General features: G+C 43.3%; 1 protein-coding gene across 2 annotated transcripts in view; it reads right to left on the bottom strand.

Moving 5' to 3' along the window:
- Positions 1 to 10,431: 10,431 nt before the first annotated feature.
- Positions 10,432 to 24,798, bottom strand: part of CPA4 (carboxypeptidase A4) — a 28,014-nt gene continuing 13,647 nt past the window's right edge. For both annotated transcript variants that reach the window (XM_060108047.1, XM_060108049.1), the window contains 8 exons: positions 21,609 to 21,710; positions 20,209 to 20,318; positions 19,347 to 19,454; positions 17,876 to 17,967; positions 16,258 to 16,446; positions 14,929 to 14,942; positions 14,797 to 14,881; positions 10,432 to 10,571 (listed from right to left, as the gene is read on the bottom strand). In XM_060108047.1, coding sequence (XP_059964030.1) covers positions 10,432 to 10,571; positions 14,797 to 14,881; positions 14,929 to 14,942; positions 16,258 to 16,446; positions 17,876 to 17,967; positions 19,347 to 19,454; positions 20,209 to 20,318; positions 21,609 to 21,710 — 840 coding nt within the window. The remainder of the gene's footprint in view (positions 10,572 to 14,796; positions 14,882 to 14,928; positions 14,943 to 16,257; positions 16,447 to 17,875; positions 17,968 to 19,346; positions 19,455 to 20,208; positions 20,319 to 21,608; positions 21,711 to 24,798) is intronic.

The following is a 24,798-nucleotide window of genomic DNA, read 5'->3' as shown; positions in this document are numbered from 1 at the left end:
GGTTTGTGTTTTTTTCTTCAAAACTTTAAATATTTCATTCCACTCTCTTCTTGCTTTCACAGTTTCTGACAAGAAGTCCACTGTAATTCTTATGCTTGTTTCTCTATAAGTAGTAATTTCCCGCCTCCCGCTCACTTTCAAGATTTTCTCTTTGTCTTTATTTTTCTGCAGTTTGAATACGATGATTATTTTATTATACTGAACAGTAAACAAATCTTTCCTTCACAGGGAACATTATCTCTGTCTTCCAAAGCTATTTATTGTTCTAACAGCCTTGAAAAGATAATCTGGATGTGCAGAAACATAGAGATCCATGGAGAATTTATCCATGTATAAAACACTGTGGGGCTTCCCTGGTGGCGCAGTGGTTGAGAGTCCGCCTGCTGATGCAGGGGATACTGGTTCATGCCCCGGTCTGGGAAGATCCCACATGCCGCGGAGCGGCTGGGCCCGTGAGCCATGGCCGCTGAGCCTGAGCGTCCGGAGCCTGTGCTCCGCAACGGGAGAGGCCACAACAGTGAGAGGCCCATGTACCGCAAAAACAAAACAAAACAAAACAAAACAAAAAAAACACTGTGAAAATGGCACTGGAAATTGGGTTCAAAACAGTGTCCTCAGGGGGAATTCCCTGGTGGTCCAGTGGTTGGGACTCGGTGCTTTCACTGCTGTGGGCCTGGGTTCAATCTCTTGTCAGGGAACTAAGATCCCGCAAGTCACCTGGCACAGACCAAAAAAAAGTGTCCTCAGCCTTGGTTGTCCATTAGTATCACCTGAGCAGATCTTTACAAACCAATGTCCACAGATTCTGTTCTAATTGGTCTGGGATGGAACCTAAGCATCAGTAGTTTGCAAAAGCCCCCAGGTGATTCTAACATATAGCCAGGGTGGAGAACACCTGTCTAAAAGATGATGAGGTGAGGTGTAATTAGTAAATATATTTTTAGCTCAGTGTTTCCCACAGTTTGCTGGGCATGTGAGTTACCTGAGAATCATGTTCAATGCAGATTCTGATTCAGTAGGTCTGAAGTGGAGCCAGAGATTCTGTTTCTGACAAGCTCCCTGGTATTGCCTGATGCTGTCATTTGACTTTGAGTAGAAAGGTTTGGGCTCACTGGTAATACGCTAATTATAATCTGTGTCTACTGCTAAAATTTCATAAACATACATGTTCAGGAATTTATCATATATGAAGGGAGAAGGCAGCCTGACTCTGGAAGATGGTTTTGCAATAGAGTGAGGCCTTTCGGTTCCTGGGACCACAGAAATACCTTGGGTGTTGAGATCTTGAGAAATTTGACAGACACTTCAGGGTGTTAAAAAAAACAGATTTAGAACACAGGGCCATTAAATCCTAAGCAACAACTTTACTCTGAACCTTACATTGCTCAAATATTGATGATGGTAATAGTTGAGGACGGGTCCACAAATTTGGATCCAAGTGTCAGAGAAATAAAAAGTAAAATCCTGATATTACTAGAGCAAACATTCCATCAAGTTTGGGCAACTCAGGGAAAAATTGATCAATGTGTTATTATTTCTCCTTCTATTGGGAGTAAGGGAAATCATCTCTGGACTGCCTCCTCTCAATCTTTTGGTTTAATTTCTAAAGGTTATGATACTATTGGCCTCTGAGACCACAGAGCTGGCACCTATATCCCTCCACCACCCTGCAGCCCTGGCAAAGAGTAGGAGGGAAACACCCTCTTCCAGGGCCAGTGCTATTCATCATCAGGCCTTCTCCAGCCTAGCAATTTGTCCACTTTCCAGCTTGAACAAATATCTTTCTGGCTACATGAGTCCCTCATTTGTTTTCCTGAGTAAACGGAAGGCTCCTAGACCTGCTGCCAGGCACTATGGAGCCTGGAGGACATAAAGAAACATGCCTGTAAGATATTTATCCTATTGATGGCCCTGGGGCAGGAGAGAGAGAGGGAGATCTGGGGCCTGCTTCTTTGACATGCCTCCTTAACAAGTTAATACCTGTTCAACCACCAGCTGCCTCTAGAAGCATTTAGAAATACCACTTCACAATGATGAGATAGGTCACCCTTCCTCTCCCATTGGGCCTGACGTCTCTGAGTTTTCTAATACAGATTTGCTGAAATGAGAGCAGGTCTTTGCTTTCCCTGACCTCTGTGCTTCTTACATCCATCAGAAAAGAACAATACTACAGCAAGGTACTCAGGGCTGAGGAAGGAAGACTGCCTCAGCCAGTTAGCTAAGTATATCAGCTGACTCTGCTGCAGGTGTCACCAATTTGTGCTTAGGTACTGTGGACCCAAAATAAATAAAACCTTGGCTCTGCCCTTGAGGGAATTATAAGCCCAAAATCTGGGTTAATGATTTTCTAAGGTTAGGCCAAGTTGTTTAAATACTCAAACAGAATATATCTACCTCCTTGTTGAGAGCAGTGGGCATTTTGTCATCAAGGTTTCAAGAGGCTAAAGTTAAAGACGGGAGTAGGTGGTTCTATAGGTTATCTAATCTCTAAGGGCATGAAGTCCCTAATGGATGGATATAGTGTTTTTGGTCCGTTTCAGATGTTTCTTAATAATTAAAATATTGTCTCTTGATGACAATGTTGGGTGCAGGCACAGGGGGCAGACCCATGGGAACCACACAATGTCCCTCAATTGTGGTCATCATCAGCCAGCAATGGCAGCCAGAGAGGGAGGCCTGGCTCCTGTTTCTTCCCTAAATTCCCTCTCATCACTGCAAACCTGGAAACTCAAACGTTTCAGGGGTCAGGCAGATAATACAGGGCTGTGAGACCAAAGGAATTGGAGGAACTCTGTGCATTTTAAAAGCATTCAAATTGCTTTCTCAGCAACAATCTCTAGAGCTAGCCTTGAGAATCTGCTTCACCATTTCCATCTGTCTATGTTTGGACATGTTACTTCACCTCTTTAATTCTTTGACTCCTCATCAGCAAATAGAGATAATAATACCCATCCTGCACATATCCCCAGGTGGTTGTGATAATTTAATTATCCAATATCTATAGAAGCATTTTAAAACTATAAATCATTACAAAAATGCAAGCAACTTAAACAATATCAAGTCTTCCTTATCTCTGAAGGTTTAATTTATGCTCTGTTTCTCTTAGAACTTAGGGACATACATTCCTCTCTACTTTCCAGAATTCCACTGATAATATTTGTTGGAAAAAGTACTCTTTTTCTGCTGCCCTAACTTGTTGAGAGCATGGTTTATGCGATTGTTAACTTGCTGCCCTACAGCAAATCAAATCGACAAATATTTACTAGCTGCTGAGCTCAGCTTTGTAGGAAATACAAAAACTATGAGATTCTCTTTCTGCATTAAAAGAGCAAATTGCCCAGCTGCACCATGGTACCCATATATTCTAAGGAGGAAAAAACTGCCTTTGCTCTCTGGATGCCCCCAGTACACCTGGAGCTTTACTTCAAATACAAGAAACAGCTGGTGTTCATGATTTAAGGCTCAATACAAATAGTAGGGAGAATTTATTTTACAAGCTGTCTAGTTTGGCAAAATTCCAGAATTCATCAAATAGAAAGATAAAGATGATGGTAATAATGATAAAAATGATTCTTCAAATGGCCGTCATCAAAAAATCTACAAAAACTAAATGCTGGAGGGGGTGTGGAGAAAAGGGAACTCTCTTGGACTGTTGGTGGGAATGTAAATTGATATAGCCACTAGGGAGAACAGTATGGAGGTTCCTTAAAAAACTAAAAATAGAACTACCATATGACCTAGCAATCCCACTACTGGGCATATACCCTGAGAAAACCATAATTCAAAAAGATACATGTACCACAATGTTCATTGTGGCACTACTTACAATAGCTAGGACATGGAAGCAACCTAAACATCCATCGATAGATGAATGGATAAAGAAGATGTGGCAAATATATACAATAGAATATTACTCAGCCATAAAAAGGAATGAAATTGAGTTATTTGTGATGAGGTAGATGGACTTAGAGTCTGTCATACAGAGTGAAATAAGTCAGAAGAAGAAAAACAAATACCATATGCTAACATACATATATGGAATCTAAAAAATGGTACCGATGAACCTAGTGGCAGGGCAGGAATAAAGACGCAGACGTAGAAAACGGACTTGAGGACTCGGGGTGGGGGGAAGGGGAAGCTGGGACAAAGTGAGAGAGTAGTGGCATTGACATATATACACTACCAAATGTAAAGTAGATAGCTAGTGGGAAGCTGCTGCATAGCACAAGGAGATCAGCTTAATGCTTTGTGACAACCTAGAGGGGCGGGATAGGGAGGGTGGGAGGGAGGCTCAAGAGGGAGGGGATATGGCGATATATTTATACTTATAACTGATTCACTTTGTTGTACAGCACAAACTAATACAACATTGTAAAGTGATTACACTCCAATAAAGATATTAAAAAATTTTTTTTAAAGATTCTTCATAGCTATTCTTAAGATAGTCACATAAAAGAAGTGCAATCTACATAGGACCGTCCAAAACTGGAACATACCCTCAACTTCACCCAAAATAGACTTATAGCAGTCAGGGCCTTCCCAGCACCTGTAGAAATCAATGGTGACCCTATACACTTGACATAGTTGTGCTTGGAAGCTGGACCTTTGAAGGTTTCAGGCCAGGTTCCTTTGATTAATCCAGTAAAAGGGCATCAATATTTGTTTAACATAGGAAAGCTCCCAAAGAACCCCAATATTTCAAAACCCAAATGATACTCAAAATGACAACATCCAACTAGTGCTTTTCTGTGAACTGTTGAGATCTTTAAGTCTCAAGATAAGTCTAAAGAAAATAAGTCTTCTATGGGACGTCCCTGGCGGTCCAATGGCTAAGACTCTGTGCTTGTAATGCAGGGGGCACGGGTTTGATCCCTGGTTAGGGAACTAAGATCCCACATGCTACACAGCATGGCCAAAATAAAATAAGGCTTCTAATAAGGGAAAATGCCAATGTCCTCATTCATAAATGAATTTTCACCACTTGGTGAGAATAATAATTCAAGCTAACACATACTGAGTACTTCTACTTCCAGGTAAGGTGCTGAGGACTTTAATACATTAGCTTACTGAATTCTCTTGATAAGCTATTGTATATATAGTCACTATTCTCATCTTAAAGATAAGGAAACTAGGGCTCCCAGAGGTTACATCATGGCCCAAGGTCACATGGCTGAGTTGGGCTATTCGACTGCCCCTCACCATGTGTAACCCAGACAGAAGTGGATGTGGTCTACCTTTCAGTCCCCATGTGGCTGTAGTTCAGTGAGTGGCTCTGGTTTCAAGTAGGCAGCACATGGATGACAGCTAATCCCATCCACAGCCATGGACAGTATCCCTCACCCTACCAGTTACTTCACAGAAGGTCTTCTTTTTGTCCCCAACAGGACTGGGTGTAAGACCTGGAAATGGCTCAGCAAGCCCCCTCCCCAGTACTTCGAAAAAGAGAATCTAAAATACTTTTTTCCATTATCAATGGATTATCCCTTTTCCATCCTATTTAGTGTCCTTAATAGGGGAAAATTCCATGGAGACTGATTTGATGAGGTATAAGAGCCTTTCTAAATGAAATGTGTTTCAGAAATTTAACTTGTGTCCATGAATGTTTATGACTTAGATCTTCTCTTTTTCAGTGGGGTCTTCATTTAGAGGACAGAAGCTACTATTTGTCTTGGGCAAGAGAAACCTATTGCTCTTGAGATTTTCCACCTGTAAAATGTGGATAAAAACATTTAGCCCACATCTTCCACGTGGTTTTAGGGAGTATAAAAAGAACGCAAAAACGAGAGGTAAGAAGACTTTTACAATACAAGCCAGATGCCATCTTCTCTAACATTTCCAATCTAGAGACCCCACCACCACCCATCACTCTCCTGACAGCAACCAATTTTCTTTTATTTATAGCAGCTCTCATTACCCAAATTAAAAATTTTAATTTAATTGTTTACTTGAGAACTTTCTGTGTCTCCAACTACAATGAAATTCCATGCAAGAAAGGATTTTGTCTCCTTGTTTGTCACTGCATTGCCAGCACCTAAAACCGCCCCTGGCAGACATTAGAGTCTCAATAAATGCATGTTGAATAGTAAAACCTTTTTGTAAAAAAATCTATATCTTTGTTAACATTTTTAAAAATGGGATTTCAGGTCCATAGAAATAGATTAAGTATAATCCTTGGTTAATGGCACGACTTCTTTGGTTATTTATTTAGCTGTTGAATTAGGTTTTTTCCCTGAAAAAAAAAAAAAAAAAGAAACATAACCTAAAACAAAAGCTAAGGTCCTTCATTTCACCATAGGGCCTTGACCCTTGTCTCATCTCCGAGCCTCTCCCCATCTAAGGTAACCATCATTCAGAATCCCAGGTTCTCCATTTCCCTAGAAGTAGAGCCTGAGATGGGATTCTTGCTTAGGTGATTTATTGAGGGAGTTCTCAGGAGAAGGGGAGTTTGGGAAGCAGGGAGGGACAGGGGGAAAAAAAGCTAAGCAAGGATGAGGAATCTGCTGGAGGCTGGATTCAGAGCTCTCAAGCATACACTGAACCACAGCATTGAATCTACCTTGAAGTAAAAGACTAGCTGTTTGTACCCCGAGTCAGGCAGTCATTGGCTGACATGTGGGGAGGTGATAAAGAGAAAGCAGGTGCATGGCTTCCTGGGTAAGGCAGGCCCCATTTGGCTAAGGACAATTCTCCAGAGAAGGATGGGGCCTTGAGCTGTTGATAGCCAACACTCCTAGCAGCTGGGGATGAGTGCACTTGACTGGGAAAAGGGGTCTGAGCATGCCTACTATACCTTGCTTCCCTTCCCCCAACCCTTTTTACTGAGTTATAGCTGATTCACAATATTATATGTTTTAGGTGTACAACAAAGTGATTCATAATTTTTAAAGATTATACTCCATTTATATTTATTATAAAATATTGGCTATATTCCCTGTGCTGCACAATATATCCTTGTACCTCATTTATTTTATACATAGTAGTTTGTACCTCTTAATCCCCTACCCCTATCTTGTCCCTTCCCTCTTCCCTCTCCCCACTGTTAACCACTGGTTTGTTCTCTACATCTGTGAGTCTGTTCTTTTTTGTTATATTCACTAGTTTGTTTTATTTTTCAGATTCCACATATAAGTGATAACATACAGTATTTGTCTTTCTCTGTCTGACTTATTTCACTATTGCATCCCTTTTTTACAGTTTTATCAAATTTTATGCCTTCCTTGTAAGTGTATGTGTATATATAAATTATATATATATATATATTTCCCAGTTATTTGGAACTTTCTAGAAAGGAAATCACACTAAATTTTGTTTTGACTGTATTATAATATTTCAGTATGTGAAAATACCATACTTATTCACCCATTCTCCCACTGGTGGACTTTTTTTTTTTTTTTTGCAGTATGCGGGCCTCTCACTGTTGTGGCCTCTCCCGTTGCGGAGCACAGGCTCTGGACGCGCAGGCTCAGTGGCCACAGCTCACGGGCCCAGCCGCTCCGCGGCATGTGGGAACTTCCTGGACCGGGGCACGAACCCGCGTCCCCTGCATCGGCAGGCGGACTCTCAACCACTGCGCCACCAGGGAAGCCCCCCACTGGTGGACTTTTAAGTTGTTTTTAGGTTTTGCTATTATGAACAGTGTCGCTGTGAACATTCTCATTTATGTCTCCTGTTGTATACTACAAGAATTTCTTGGGTTTATGCCTGGGGTGGAATAGGTGGATCATAAAGTATGAACTTTAGAAGATAATGCCCAACTATTTTCCAAAGTGATTTTACTAATTCACAGACCGACCAATAATGTATAAAAGATCCTATTATCTACCTCCTCTCCAACTTTTTTTTTTAAATAGATCTTTACTGGAGTATAATTACTTCACATACTGTGTTAGTTTCTGTTGCACAACAAAGCGAATCAGCCATATACATACACATGTCCCCATATCCCCTCCCTCTTGAGCCTCCCTCCCACCCTCCCTATCCCACCCCTCTAGGTCATTGCAAAGCACCAAGCCGATCTCCCCATGCTTTGCTGCTGCTTCCCACAAGCCAACTATTTTACATTCAGTAGTGTATATATGTCCATGCTACTCTCACCTCGCCCCAGCTTCACCCTCTCCAACTTTTTGACTTATGTAAATTGAGTAAGTATAAAATGGCATTTTGGTCTTGATTTGTAGGTCTTCCATCAGTAATCATCTCTTCCTGTTTTTATCAAAATACTTGTTACCTCTTAAGTGAAATGCTTGCTCATATCTTTTGTCCATTTTTCTATCAGATTATTTGTTCTTTTCTTACTGATCTGTAGGAGTTCTTTGCATCTCCTTCATCTGTTGAGTGTATTATGAATGTTGTGACTATCTTCTCCTAGTTTGCAACTTTTCTCTCTTCATGGTGTCTTTTAATTAATAGCTCTTAATTTTATTATAGTCACAGGTATTCTTTTATGGCTTTTTAATGCCTTACTAATAAATCTTTCTCTTAAGGAATCTAAAGGACAATCTCAATCTTGGGGGTGGGCAGGGGGTTCCACAAATAGAGCCAGGTTACAGGCGAGTCACTGTCAGGCAAGCATTGTCAGGTCTACTGAGGCATTGTCTGGTCTGAGGCAGCCCTGACTAGCCAGCACAAGCGACCAGCTGGCTGGCAGTTGTGTTCTGGTTATAGAATTGGATGTATCATGCTATTAGAGCTGGATACCATTAAAAATTCTAATCATAGACTGTAATTAACTTTCCTTGCTCTGACGCTCCACTCACTAAACAACCTTCTGATTATAATTTGGTTTCCCATGTATCTTTGCCTACAGGGAGAGAATGTACTGTTCAGGCTGACGTGAGGATCCAATCCACTAAACAGTTACATGCCATGATGTAAATTAATAAATTCGTATTCTGATTTTATCATCTGCCTCATCTGAGCTTTGTAGGCGTGAGTCAGCATCCCCAAGTCTAATCAATATGGATACAGAGAATATCAAGCCTCTGAGCTGAAAAACTAAGAACTAGACCTAGGACCAGAGCAAAATCACCAAGGTAACATTACCCTGGAGGCCCCTCGCCCTGATGGAGAAGGCCTTCCTACATGTCATGTGATATAGACAGGGATTAAAACTGACTTTTGACATTATAAAGAGCTGCATATTCAAAACCATGGCTTGGTTCCATTCAGGTGAAGGCGAAGAATAGAGGATGATCAGGAGACTCTTATTGAATATTTATTGGCTTATGAGCACACACCAGATGCTGCACAAATCCTAGGCAGAAGGATAAGATTTACAGACATGTTTGAAAAAGGCAAATTAAAAAAAAAAAAAGAATAAAGGAAAAAGGCAGATGGTACATGCTAAGGAGGAATGTAGCAAGAGGAGCCTGACTGATGAATCCTTGCTCCACCTTGGTACTCATGGTCCAGGATGCAAAATAGAAAAAGGCAACTTTAAAGACCAAAAACAAAAACCAGGAGAAGGAAACACAAGGTACACCAGAGAACAAATTGTAATGTGCCAGGGCAGGGAGATTACCCAGGCCAGAAGAGTGATTTAGGACCAATAGGGTGAGAAAAAGATCTCTGAAGTTCAAAAGGCAAAGTAGAGGGGAGCCCGTTAGGACAGATAGGGATAATTTAGCAATCCTGCTATTAGATCACCACTTCATCCAGGGTTTCTGAGTAAGCAGTACCTATAAAGACACAGATCCCCTTCTGGGATCCCAGTTACACTGAATAATAAAGAGAAGAATGTGATCAGAACTGTAGTATCTGGGAATTTTTGGCCCAGTGATGAGAAGTGATCCTCTACTTTGTATTCAGACTAAGAATAAATAAACAAAAACAGAAAAGGGGGATGACCTATACTGATGACCCTTCAGGATTTATTTTTCAAAGAAAAATATGTTCAAGAAAGGTGAGATATATTGAAGGAAGTTATGTGTCATCTTCGAGACCAATCTAAAAGACAAACATTATCTCCCACAGCACTTCCCTTGGGGCCCCCACCAAAGCAAGATCATGGGCGTGGCTAGATTGGAAGAGGCTACAGAACCATTTCACATGTCCTTTTATTCTAAAAATGAGGTAGAGACAGGCCACCCAGGAAGGGTTGATCCCAAGTGTGGCCTGCCCACCCAGCTATGTGGAAGGAAAGGCATACAAAGGGCTCAGTGAAACAGCAGGACCAAAATACAGCAGGGTGGCAGAAATGCTTCTCTAAGCACACCACCAGAATGCACAAACTTCAAGGAAGGGGGCTGGGGAGGGGCTGACCTGTGTTCTCTACAAAGCCAGAGGGCTCTGACTCACGTGTGAAGGAATAAGCTCCCTTTAATAGTGGCCTCGGTGTGTGTGTGTGCATGTGGATCATTAAATGTAGACAGAGCGGGCTCTCTTCTAGGAGAGGTTGTCCTGCACATGCTCCATGATGGTCTCCAGCCCCAGTCAGGTCTCCTCTGCAGTGGGGATGATCTGGTTGGCTGGCAGGAAGAAGCCATAGTGCCCAATATCTCTCAACTCAAAAGTGAATGCATACTTGATGCCATTATCATATGCCCACTCAACACTGCTGCCACTAGCTGGATCTGTTAAGTCAAAAGAGAACACACCTTTGAAGCCTAGTTCCTTTCAGGGTTAGATGGGAAGGGGCCTGGAGCTCTGCCCACCTGTGGTTCCTTAGGGATCTACGGTTATTTCTGAAAGTCATCAGGTCTACAACACATAAACACTGGCCTGATCCCTGTGTCTCAGACTGTCCTGCACCATGAGGGTCTTCACTAGTCTCAATCCAAGAGATTTTAAATCCTCATTTCCATCTTGTCACCAACTCACTGTGTAGACTCCTTCAGGTCACTGGAAGCAAATCTTTACAGAGTGTGGTAGGCAGCCTCCAAGATAGCCACAATGATCCTTGTCTCCTGGTATTCACATCCTTGTGTTGTGCCCTCCTACACTGGACAGGGCCAACTTGACCTGTTTTTCAGGAGACTGCAGAAATGAAAGTGTGTGCCCTTCAAAGCTAGGTGATAAATATCATGGCTTCCGCCTTGCTCTCTCTTGGATCACTGGCTCTGGGGAGCCAGCTGTCATGTTGTAAGGACACTCAAGCAGCCCTATAAAGAGGTCTATGTGGTGAAGAACTCACTGCCAGTAATTAGCCCTCACTTGCCAGGCATCTGAGTGAGCTATCTGAGAAGAAGATCCTCCAGCCCCATCAAGCCTCTAGATGACTGTAGCCTTGGAAGACACCTTAACTGCAACATCTTGAGAGTCCCTGAGCCACAGCCACCCAGATAAGAAGCTCCTGAGTTCCTGACCCACAGAAACTGTGTAAGAAAATTAATGTTTATTGTTTTAAGCTGTTAAATTTTAGGATAGTTTTTTACATCTCAAGAGATAACTGATACACAGAGATAAAGAAGCACAGCCCTTAGGACTTCCCTTTGCTGAAAGGCAAGAGGCCTGTTTTCCTGCTTCTTCCAGTCAAAACTCTACTAGAGAAGAAACTGGCTAAAAGTGCAAAGTGTAGATGATACTGAATAATAAAATAACAATGTAATAGCAGCTATCATTTGTTGAACATCTACCATGAGCCAGTCATCATACTGTAAAGTTTACGTTTATGATCTCATTTAATCTTTAAGAAGCCAATGAGGTAGGTATTACTGTCCGTGTTTTTCAGATGAGAAAATCCAGGTTCAGAATGAATAGTTTATCTAAGAAAATATAGATGGAAAATGGCAAGGCTGGAATTTAAACCCAATCCATCTGATGACAAAGCCCGTGCTTTCTTCAACCGACTTGGGGTCCATTTATTATATAATATATATATACTATATATGTCTGTTAAATGAAAATATGGGTCCCTTTGTTTTTCCATTGTTCCTAAGAGTTGTTTCTCATGATACCATTTGTGATTTTCTAGAGATGCTGCTTCTGCTGCAATTACATGCTCCCAGAGGTTATGGAACAGGCTCTCCTATACTCTCTGAAATTCTTATGTAATTCCCACAGCCTTTCTCTACACTGAGAAAAATGATGAATAAAAAAACAGGCAATGGTACCAGAAGTTTCCAGAAGTTATTTACATGGCAAGCTCAAGTATTTCAGAACAAATTTGAAATTCAGGAAGGGGCCAAGACCTCTGCTGAGCAAAGTGATCAGGTTCATGAACTTCACTTTACTTGGGTCCCTGCTAAGTCTACCTACTCTTTAAAAAAAAAAAAAAATAACACATATGGGGGACTTCCCTGGTGGCACAGTGGTTAAGAATCCACCTGCCAATGCAGGGGACATGGATTCGAGCCCTGGTCCGGGAAGATCCTACATGCCATGGAGCAACTAAGCCCCTGTGCCACAACTACTGAGCCCACATGCATACAGCCCGTGCTCCACAACAAGAGAAGCCACCGCAATGAGAAGCCCATGCACCGCAACAAAGAGTAGCCCCCTCTCGCCGCAACTAGAGAAAGCCCATGCGCAGCAACGAAGACCCAAATGCAGCCATAAATAAATAAGTAAATAAATAAATTTATTTAAAAAAGAAAAAACACATATGGGAACATACTAATAACACTGTTCTATACACTGTATTTTTCAATTAACATTTGAAGATTATTCCCCATTAGCACATACAGATCCACCTCACTCATTTAAGGGCTGCATAGTGTTTCACTGTAGTAATGCACCAAACGTGTTTTTATCCAGAACTCTACTGATGAACATTTAGTTGCTTACCAGTCTTTTGTGACTATAAACAATGCTGTCATGAACATCCTTAATACTCAAAATCTATCCATGAGCTAAACGAGCCCAATGAACTTGTTTCCAAGCCCTTAGTAGATCAGAATCAGTGAAGAGGAGGGGAAGGGGTTGCTAGAGGAAGGTGGCCTGAGGAAGGAGACATGAAAACTCTAAAAAGCAGACACAAGAGTTAAAGAAGCAAAACAGGCTGCGCTGTTTAGCAAAAAGATTGAACAGTCCGGTACAGCACAGAAGGCCTTCAAGATACAACAACTGACATTCAGAAGTCCACTCAGTCATGAAGAACGGAGCTTAAATCTCTTCTACATACTCTGTTTAAGAAGGCAGGGAAGTGTGAAAAACCCATTTTAGAATTATTTTCATCTAAGATGATTAATCTAAGGAAAAGTTCAGCACTTGAAGGGACAAATGTCAACTACTTATATAACACATACAATAACCCAGGGAGTTAGAGTGCTTTTATACAAAAATTGATTTCATTTTGGGGAAGAAAGGAGGGCAGACAAAGTCTATAAAAAAATACAGAAGATGGGCTCTTGAAAGAGGTAGGAAATATTATGTATCCTGGACAATGCTCAGAAGAGCCTTTCTCCTCTTCTGCTGGAGGAATCTGATGAGTATCTCTTAATTTTGGCACAGCTTATGCTGGGGAGAAGAATGTTTTTTTTTTTTTTTTTCTTTTTGCGGTATGCGGGCCTCTTACTGTTGTGGCCTCTCCTGTTGCGGAGCACAGGCTCCGGACGCGCAGGCCCAGCGGCCATGGCTCACGGGCCCAGCCGCTCCGCGACATATGGGATCCTCCCAGACCGGGGCACGAACCCGTATCCCCTGCATCGGCAGGCGGACTCTTAACCACTGCGCCACCAGGGAGGCCCGAGAAGAATGTTTTTGACATGGGAGGAAAAGGCCATTCTTTAAACTGGCATCTGACCCAAAAGCCAGGACCCTGGTGACCCACAAAGATCTTTTGAGAGGACCTCCTCAGAAGGCTCCTGCCAAGTTCCTTTAGCTCTCTTTGGTGTAGGACTCAGTTCTGACTAATTAGAGGGTGGAGAACCTCTCCTGATGTGTTTGTTCTCTGAGGAGCTCCCATTCAACAACACTAGTAATAATAAACCATGAGTAATTACTGGATTGTTGCTGCAATTAGCAACACAACCACCAGCATCATGCTGAGTGCTTTATGCAGCTTGGTGGCATGTGAAACACAGACAAGAGTGCTGAGATCAGAGTACAGAGGAGGACCCAAGAGGTGGGTTGGAGAATCTTCGCAGAAGAGGAAGACTGAGGGGAACAGCTAGTTGAGGGCGAAATAGGTAGGACGGGAGAGCAAGTTACAGTATGGGAAGGGAAAGAATTATCAACAAGTTTGCAGGGGCTTTGAGGGTGGACCAACTGTTGGAAGACTATTTACAGAAGAGGCACAGGAGGGGAAAAGAAGGGCACTTGCTTGAAAGGAGCTTTGCTTCCCACATTTTTTGTTTCTGCTTCCCATTTATAGATAGGGCCTTGGAGAATAATCATATCCTTCAATTTGATCTAAAAATTTAAAGATCAGACTCACAGAATAAGGGAACTGGAAGGATCTCAGCAGGAATAGAGTGAAATGCTCAGATGAAACACTTCAGTGAGAAACCAAAACAAGGGTATTTCCTCAAATTGGGGTTGAGTTGTAGGTGATGAGCCTCAAGACCATCTTCAGGTCTGAAGTATTGGTAGAGTTTTTGTTTTTGTTTTTGTTTTTTCAGCTCAATGCTAATGATTGTCGGGGGAACCCCTAACCTGAGCCTGTTATGCTCAACACGTGTTCATTTTGGACAGGAAGGTGAGGGGTTCCCCTCTACCCGCCGTACCACCACCTCAGTTTGATGAAGATGGCCGCACGCGACAGCTACCATCACACAGACTTGACATAAATTCAGCTTATCACTAACAACAAAAAAAGACTACAATGTAGGAAGGCTGACTTGCAGCTCTTCTCCCGCTCCTTTTCAAGTATCCTCTCAAAGCATTTCCTTATAACCAATAAACTCAGTGAGTACTTACAGACAGTGGTGCAGGTAGGACACACTTGGTACTCAGTGCCCGACAGGGAAGCCAGAGCTTTGGCTACACACCTTGCCACCTCATCCTAGGAGTGGGGAAATCATCAGAGTGAGAAAGAATGGATCCTGAAGCCAGACATTCCTCAGCTGTTCTGTACTGCAGTGGTTTGAAAAATTCCCGACCCCACCCCCAATGTTCCCTCCTGGTCTTTCTTTCCCAACCAGTCAGAGCAAAGGCCTGACTATGAAGTGAGGGAAATGGTATGGTTCCTCCAACTCCTTCTCTTATCCTCAGTTCTTTACTTCCAGTTTGGGGCAGGGGGTAAGGAGAGAGGTGGAAGAAGACCAGATAAGCATTCTGAAGTATGTATATTATAAACACAAATTGGAGGAGCTGTATTCAAGCTCTTCATAGGTCTGGAAGGCTGCTCACCAGCCCATTAGAAATCTAATAAAGGCACCACCATCTTCACCTATCCTGAGGGAAGGGAATGTCATGTTCATGAACATGAGGGAAGGGCAAGTATGTTCAAGAGAAGACCTTCTAAGAGTTAGGTGTTGCCAGAGTGGAGGTGGAGACAGGGACACCATATATGGATGTGCCCTACACAGAGCACCTCCTTGAGAGCAGAATCTAGTCCACACCTGGCCAGCCCTGGGTGGGGCTGCATCTGCTGGGAGGCGTGTGAGCTAGCTGTGGCCCCGGGCAGAGGGGAACACTCAAGCAGACCAGCGTGGAGAGAGAGGCCTGCAGTCACTCTGTGGATGCCAGCCCTACTCCAGTCAGTTCACCCTAAGTGCCTGCTCACATCCTGGGGTGAGTCATTGCATGTGACACAGAGCACCCCTAGGCTGTGGCCTACACCCTACTTAAACTCTACCTTACACCAAGTGAGGAGCACCTCCCCCTTGCCCACCACAATGCTACCCACAGTTCTTGGCAAGCAGTGGGTCTGCAATACATTTTGGTCAGAAAAACAAGTGAGAAGGAAAGACAGGGTTGGGTGTGGTTCTTGGAACTCACAGCAAACACAGAAATAAGAGGCATCATCTTCTTCCTATTCCCAGTAGGCCTGATGGCACACTGCAAAGAACAGAGAGAGAATACTGGGGCTTCTTGAAATAAGCCCTGCTCCTGGACTTTGCAGCACCCAGGGGAAAAGCATGCCCAGGGCTGGATGCAGCCCCGCTTAGCAGCTCATCAGCCTCCGGGGCCTTTTTTTTTTTTTTTTTTTTTTTTTTTTTTTTTTTTTTTTGCGGTATGCGGGCCTCTCACTGTTGTGGCCTCCCCCGTTGCGGAGCACAGGCTCCGGACGCGCAGGCTCCGGACGCGCAGGCCCAGCGGCCATGGCTCACGGGCCCAGCCGCTCCGCGGCATATGGGATCCTCCCAGACCGGGGCACGAACCCGTATCCCCTGCATCGGCAGGCGGACTCTCAACCACTTGCGCCACCAGGGAGGCCCTCCGGGGCCTTTTTGACCATGTACCCACATGGATACGTCAGCAGCCGTGCATAGTTGTGCAGGTCGATGAAGCATTTGAAATTCCCACGTTCTTGGATGAAATCTACCACCAGTTTCACCTCAACTTCTGAACTGGCGTGGGCTCCATGGTATACTTCAGAGCAAGGGTTGTCACTGGCTCCCTCTCCTGTGGGGGGTGGCCCAAGCAGAAACCTTAACCCATAGGCTAAGGAAACAGAAATGCAGGGTACTCTACCCAGAGGAGGGGGAGAAGGCATAGGCAGGCCATTACTAGTTTCTCCCTGAGAATCTGGCCCATAGTGTGTGTAAATTGCAGAGAGGGTGTGGCAGTGGGGTGCTGGATCTGCCACACCTGAGCAGGAAAACTGATAGGACTCCTCTAAATGGAGAGAGCTGACCTTGTATTGTATCACCAACAGCTGTCATAAATAATTAATATCATACTTGACAGTGAGTTGTCAATTAATAAGTACTCTAGATAATTAATATGAATACCAATTAATAATGAAAATGACTCCATTTATTCTGGTGTCAACTCATTCTCTTGGTTCAGATCTTAATGGCCAAGTGCTGCCAAAAATAATCTATTGTTGTGGCTAAAATCTCTTGATTATTTGACAGGTATTTAGAATTACTGCCTTCTGTATTACCTCACAATATAGGCCCCTAAGGTATCTGGTGTATGTGTGAAACCACCCCTGTTGTGACTTAACTTTGATGCCCTCAATTCCCACATTTGTATCAGCTCCTTTCCCACAGTCACATTATTTTTCCCCCAGTGGTTTTTGTAGTATTTCTATGCAAGTAAGAAAATTAAAACCATTACATTAAAATATTGCATTAAAACATTACATTAAAAACAAAACATCAGTACAGCTGAATATTGAAAGAGAACTCTCGGGCTTTGAAACTGAAAAGTGAGTTTAGATCCTAATTCTTATCAACCATATGCTCTTGAGATTGTCTCTGAGCTTCAATTGTTTCATTTCAGACAAAAAAACTCAGTCTCCAGGTCAGAAGAATAAATAAGATGATACATGGGAAGGTACCTGGCACATAGTTGGCACTATTGTGGGGATGATTTTTAAATAACTAGAACTCAGAACCCAGGACTCCTAATTCTCATTCTCTTTCCATCACATCAAGGGGCTGAGGTTCATATTTACACATCTAAGGGTAAACTGCTGGAGTTTAATCCTCACAATGTGATCTTGCCTGTTGGGGTAACAGTGCTAACTGCTCTCTTCTGAGTTGCCACCAACAGCCCTTCCACCCATCTGGTATTGCCCAGAAGCCAGGATGGCCGGGGTACAAAGCAGGCCCATGAATTTATATATCTAAGATAGAATAGTTTTTAAAATATTAGCATTCTCTCAGGAGGACAGGAATTGTTCAGCCATTCCCTTTCAAAATTACAAATAATAATAATAATAATAGTAAAATGATACATAGAGAGAATAAGGGACTTACCCAAGTTTCTCAATGAACCAGCAATGGAAGTAGCCTGGAAACTAGCTCCCTCACTGCCAGCTCAGAGGCCTGTGGACCAGGCTACCCAGGGGTAGCAGGATTTAAAAACTGTCTCCCCCGCCTACCTGCAAAATTAACATTCCAATTTCTATTTGGATCAGTACCAACGCAGGAGCTTCCAGGATTTAGAGACTGTGTCTTCCTCCATAATCGGTTCGGAAAAATTCACCAAGGAAGGAACAACATTCAGAGATGGGTCAGGGCAAAGGAGAGGTGAAGGTTTTCTTTGGGGGACTATGATGGAGATGGCACCATGGATGGGACAAGCTGCCTGCAGCTCTGGAGGCAACTCCAGAGATCTGGAGGATCATCGGGGCTTCAGCCCTCACTAACTGCGGAGTCTCCTCTCATGCCCCAGAGAGAGGAGGCTTAGCCCTTCTGGCCCAGAGAAAAGGACCTCGCCAAAATGCCCTGATGGGACCCAGGCTGACACCATCTGAGTCCACTGAATAACTTTGGGCTTCGGTAAAAGTGGGACAAATGGGGCCTCCCTGGTGGCGCAGTGGTTAAGAGTCCGCCTGCCGATGCAGGGGATACGGGTTCGTGCCCCGGTCTGGGAGGATCCCATATGCCGCGGAGCGGCTGGGCTCGTGAGCCATGGCCGCTGGGCCTGTGCATCCAGAGCCTGTGCTCCGCAACGGGAGAGGCCACAACAGTGAGAGGCCCGCATACCGCAAAAAGAAAAAAAAAAAAAAAAAGTGGGACAAATGGACATTATGGGCCTCAGTGATCACTGATGTGATAGGAAGTGCACGGCAACTATTTTATCCTTGCCTAAAAAATTAACCTGACTCCGATCAAGCATATAGATCTGACCACAAGTGAATAGGAAATACAGGAGATGAGGGGATAAATTAAATGGCATAGAACAAAGAAGCCATCAGGCAAATTCAGAATGTGACACATTCTACAGGACAATTTACTTGGTTTCTCCAACAAATGAATGACATTTTAAAAGATATGTCGGGGGGGCGGGGGGGGTACCACTGTAGAAGAAAAAAGCCTGCAGAGCCATAACCACCAAATGCAGGTACAGACCTTATTTGGATCCTGATTTCAACAAACTGTCTCAAAAGACAGTTTAAAGATAATTAGAGATATCAGATGATATTAAAGAACTCCCATTAATTTTTTACAGTTGATAGTGGTATATTGTTTGTTGTTTTAATTATCATCAGCTAGAGATGAATACTAAAGAAGTTTTGAATGAAGTAACCTTATGTCTGGGATTTGCTTTAAAATACATCAGGAAAAATGTGTGGGAGGGAAAGAAATGAAAAGAAGATTGGTAAAGTGTTGATAATTGCTCAAGATCCATAATAGGGAGTTCATTAGACTATTCTCTCTAAGAAAAAAATATTCCCTGGTGACTCTTAGCTCAGAGAATGACTGGAAAAGGAGACCCAAGGAAGCTCCTAACGTGCACATTTTGTGGAAGTTTTCTCTAAGGTCATACAACTATTTAGTTGCAAAGCAAGGAATTCAACAAAATAGTCTTAACTCCAAACCCAGCCTATTCTGTCAGTATTACTCACTTGAGTTTGTGTGTATACATATCCATCAGGATTGGCCACAGTCAATAAGAAAATATCCATTTTCTCCAAGATGGAGGTGATGGCTGGATCCTTCCCATAATCAGATAGTCTAAGCAGAGACAACGAGCTTGTCAGCTGTGCCCTGCAGGCTGGGTTGCTAGGTTTAAGTCCATGTATCTTCCCCAGATGCCCAACTCCTAGAACAGCATCCACCCTCTGCAGCCTCCCTGCCACCGTCATAGAGGCAGCGCTCTGCAAAGCCCACAGAGCACTTCAAAACCTGGGGAAACATGGTTGCCTGATGACATCAACCTCAATGAGTCCTGGGCTGCCTTGTTTATTCATTCCTTCCAGGGGGCAGGAACAGGGGAGGAGAGAGCCACACATCATAATAGTTATTAGGAATCTGAGCACACCCCCTCCCCATGCTAGGGGTAGGGAAGATGGATCCTCCACTTGCACCACCCCTCCTCCACCTGCGCTGGCTTAAAGTAGACTTTCCAGAGGGACATGGAGATAGCATAAGGTCCCTGAGGGTCTGGGGGGCCTGAAAGGGACTAAAGGTAAAGCTTACCTGAGCTTTGCTACTGAGAAGACCCTGCTCCCTTCCTGCGGGACTGACTATGGGTCAGTGTTTTAGGGCCACCTCTGCAGCTCATTAGCTTGCTTGCTGCTATGAATGCATTTAGCCACAGTGGCCTGACTATGGGGCTCTGATCTTTTCCTTCTCCAATCAGAAAAGGCACCCCCCAGCCTATCATGTCTGTGCATAGTGCCTTCCTATCTCATCTCCAGGGTCTAGCTGTGTGGGATGCTGCAGGGCAATCCGGGCCCAACAGAATTCTGGGCTAATACAAGGCAACATGACCTTCCTTGCGGTCCAGATCACCATGGCCTGTGAGATCCATTCCCGGGAATGGATACCTGAATTCAGCCAAATGGTCAGCTGCTGCCCGCCTTCTCCAGTGCTGAACTGTGGAAGGAAAAAGAGGCCAGAAAATGACCCTCCTGCCTGCCTGCATCTCTGCTCACCTCTCCTCTCCTCTTCTCAGCTCGCCCCTATTCATTTAATCCATTTAAGATCATTCAGAGACCAAATGTCTGAGGGCACCATCCCTTTATCGGGCTTTGTGACCAGGGAGCTTAATTTGTTGGCTGGCAGGGCCCAGTTGCAGCACTGCAGCTCTGGGCAGCTTGAGCCACTTCAAGGTTGGAAGCAAATAGGAAGGGGAAACAATTGCTATTGTGAATTATAATGCCCATGTGATTAGAGATACTATTATGCCTCTTGAAAGACCTCAAATGGTAGCCCAACAGAGAGAGACACAAAAGTGCATGAACCAGCCTGTTCTACTTGAGGCAATAAATGAAATCAGTTTTAAAATGAAGAACGGGAGGGTTCACTATAGCTCTTTGTAAACAGCATGAAATGAATTCTGGCTGCTGCTTTTTAGTGTGGGGCCCCCTTGGGTCAGAGCTTGGTGCTAATGAAGCAAGGGTCTCCAGCAGTTGGCAAATAATCTAAATTTATGTAGATTATTTTACAGCAACCAGCTCAATGCCAGGTCTTCTCCCACTGGTAATTTCACCATTGCTATAAACCTGGGCTCCTCGGGGCCTGTATGGATTCAAGGGTTTGACAAATTCTAGGCACCATCACTTGTTCCATGGTTTGTATCTCCAAATTCCTTTTTATTCATTTGGCTGGATTATTTATGTAATTTATGTCACTGCCATAAATTCTCTACTTCTTTTGCCAATATAGACCTGAAATCTGTTAGAAATATCTGGAAATTAGGCTTTATGCAGCCAAGGATCATAGACTGGGCTTAAAACTACATCAACCCTAAAATCAGCTTCTTAGATTGCTTTTCCAATAAGGAAAATAAGCAGAATAGAATTTTTAGGCCCATCCCAATTTGTCTTAATATTTACAGAAGATGGGAATGGAGGGAAAAGACTGTGGCCAATCTGAGAGCTTTCTGGAACACTAACCGCCTCCCACCTCTTCCTGATTCTGCCTTTCAGCCAAAACTTGGAATGCAATGTGCTCCTATTAACTCCTCCCACATTAGGCAGAAGCAGGGGGCCCTCTGTCAGACCAAATTCGAACCCGGGTAGATGTCTCCTCACCTCACCCTCCTCCCTAAAGTCAAGGAGGTCTATAAAGCTACCTCTTTCCGAGGTGTGAGGGCTGAATCTTGGACACAAGGAACCAGGAGCCTGAGTCCAGTCGGGCCCTTCAAAGTGCATGGGGCCTCACCTTCAGTACATACATTGACCGGTTTTCAAATAAATGCCCAATCTTCACCCTGCTTGCCAAGTCAGGAAAATCTCTGGCAATGCTGTATATCTCATGGTAAATCTGAACTGTGAAAAAGTAAACACAGGAGCATTTAAAAAATTTGTTCAGCTCTGGGTGGGTATATGTGAACTTTATCTTGTTGATCTTAATGATTTTTTACAGTCCCCTAACCTGGGGGTTGTCAATATTATTGGCATGGAATGCTTATTCTTAAACAACTGCCTAAGAATCCGTTTCTACAGTTTTCTAGAGAAAAACACATTTTATTTGTCCACAAAATTATAGTCCATTAAACTAGAGTAGAGAGACTTGTGCAGATACTGCTCCAACAGTGTGGCCCTTTGCAGGCTCAATAATTAGCAAGGGTCCCATTTAGCCAAGGTTCTTAAAAAGCACTGCTCTCCAAACTTTTTTATCACTTTTATCACTTTCTCCATCAGTTAAAAAAAAAAATTCAGTTGGGTGTCCCTGGTGGTGCAGTGGTTGAGAATCTGCCTGCTAATGCAGGGGACACGGGTTCGAGCCCTGGTCTGGGAGGATCCCACATGCTGCGGAGCAACTAGGCCCGTGAGCCACAACTACTGATCCTGCGCGTCTGGAGCCTGTGCTCTGCAACGAGAGGCCGCGATAGTGAGAGGCCCGCACACCGCGAAGAAGAGTGGCCCCCACTTGCCACAACTAGAGAAAGCCCTCGCACAGAAACGAAGACCCAACACAGCAAAAATAAATAAAATAAATTAATAAACTCCTACCCCCAACATCTTCTTAAAAAAAAATTCAGTATGCACCATGAATATATATAATACCACACAAGTATATTATGTACATTATAAAACAAAAAATAGAAACAAAAATTGTTGCATTGCTCAATATCAAAAAAACAAACAACCGAATCCAAAAATGGGCAGAAGACCTAAATAGACATTTCTCCAAAGAAGATATACAGACTGCCAACAAACACATGAAAGAATGCTCAACATCATTAATCATTAGAGAAATGCAAGTCAAAACTACAATGAGATATCGTCTCACACCAGTCAGAATGGCCATCATCAAAAAATCTACAAACAATAAATGCTGGAGAGGGTGTGGAGAAAAGGGAACCCTCTTGCACTGTTGGTGGGAATGTAAATTGATACAGCCACTATGGAGAACAGTACGGAGGTTCCTTAAAAAACTAAAAATAGAACTACCATACAACCCAGCAATCCCACTGCTGGGCATATAACCCGAGAAAACCATAATTCAACAAGAGTCATGTACCACAATATTCATTGCAGCTCCATTTACAATAGCCAGGACGTGGAAGCAACCTAAGTGTCCATCAACAGACGAATGGATAGAGAAGATGTGGCACATATATACAATGGAATATTACTCAGACATAAACAGAAATGAAATTGAGTTATTTGTAGTGAGGTGGATGGGCCTAAAGTCTGTCATACGGAGTGAAATAAGTCTGAAAGAGAAAAACCAATACCGTATGCTAACACATATATATAGAATCTAAAAAATAACCAAAAAAGGTCATGAAGAACCTAGGGGCAAGACAGGAATAAAGATGCAGACCTACTAGAGAATGGACTTGAGGATACAGGGAGGGGGAAGGGTAAGCTGGGACAAAGTGAGAGAGTGGCATGGACATATATACACTACCAAATGTAAAACAGATAGCTAGTGGGAAGCAGCCGCATAGCACAGGGAGATCAGCCCGGTGCTTTGTGACCACCTAGAGGGGTGGGATAGGGAGGGTGGGAGGGAGGGAGACACAAAAGGGAAGAGATATGGGGATATATGTATATGTATAACTGATTCACTTTGTTATAAAGCAGAAACTAATACACAACTGTAAAGCAATTATACTCCAATAAAGATGTTAAAAAAATTGTTGCGTTAACAATAAATACAGGACTTCCATGGTGGCGCAGTGGTTAAGAATCTGCCTGCCAATGCAGGGGACATGGGTTCGAGCCCTGGTCTGGGAAGATCCCACATGCCATGGAGCAACTAAGCCCATGTGCCTCAACTACTGAGCCTGCGCTCTAGAGCCCACAAACCACAACTGCTGAACCCATGTGCTGCAGCTACTGAAGCCCACGCGTCTAGAGCCCATGCTCCACAACAAAAGAAGCCACCACAATTAGAAGCCCACACACCGCAATGAAGAGTAGCCCCCTCTCACCGCAACTAGAGAAAGCCCACGCGCGGCAACAAAGACCCAATGCAGCCAAAAATAAATAAATAAATTTATTTTAAAAATAATAATAAATACAAATATATGTAGAAATATAAATAGAAGTTGCAATAGTTTATTTCTCCATCCCAGTGGACCATCTTGCTTACACCCTGCCATACAAGCACCCCACTTTGGAAATGATTCTTCAAAGGCTTTGAGAGGGCACGTGAAGAGCTGTATAAATCATGGCTACAAATGCTTCCATTTGCTTTCAGTAAAAAAAAAAAAAGTTTGATTTAAATAGAGTTCATCCATCTTAGTTGTTCAAACCTTTTGAGGGTTGAAATAGGAAATAAAAAAATTTGTTTAGATCTTAAAATTGAAAGAAGGAGCTTTACCAAGAACGAAAATATGCAATCAATATAGAATAAAATCGAGCTTAAAGGATTCATCAGACTTGCAGCCATTATGGCAGATTGAGCAGAAGCAAGAAACTACGTCCCAAATATATAGGCAAGCCAGATAAAATACAATGAAAATGAGTCCCAGCCAAATTTAAAAGCCAAAAAAAAGGAAAAATTGTGGGTACCAGAAATGAAGAGGGAACAAGGTAACACAGTAAAGGGCAGAAGATGAAGCCCCAGAACCAGATACCTACTTTCGGCACCGAGAGTTTACAGCAACCAGGAATAGGAGTAGAGGGCAATGGACCCTGCGTGGGGCAGGGAGCTGGAACTTGAGAGCTGGGAATTGGTCATTCTGGCCATGCAAAGGGCCTGGAAACTCTACCCACTGACCCTAGAACATCAGATGCCTGCCCTGAGTCATGAGAGGAAAGAGAGTCACCCAAGAAAAGTTAAAACACCAAGCTGTGTCCAGATGAGGGGTGCAAATTCACACTGCCAACATCAGGGGAAAACTTACCCACAAAACTAACAACAATAACAGCAACCACAACAATACACACAAAGG

This window comes from Mesoplodon densirostris, chromosome 9 (genome assembly GCF_025265405.1).
Source record: "Mesoplodon densirostris isolate mMesDen1 chromosome 9, mMesDen1 primary haplotype, whole genome shotgun sequence".
NCBI lineage: Eukaryota > Metazoa > Chordata > Mammalia > Artiodactyla > Ziphiidae > Mesoplodon > Mesoplodon densirostris.
The sequence above is the reverse complement of the archived record's forward strand: the minus strand, read 5'-3'. Positions and strand labels throughout refer to the sequence as shown.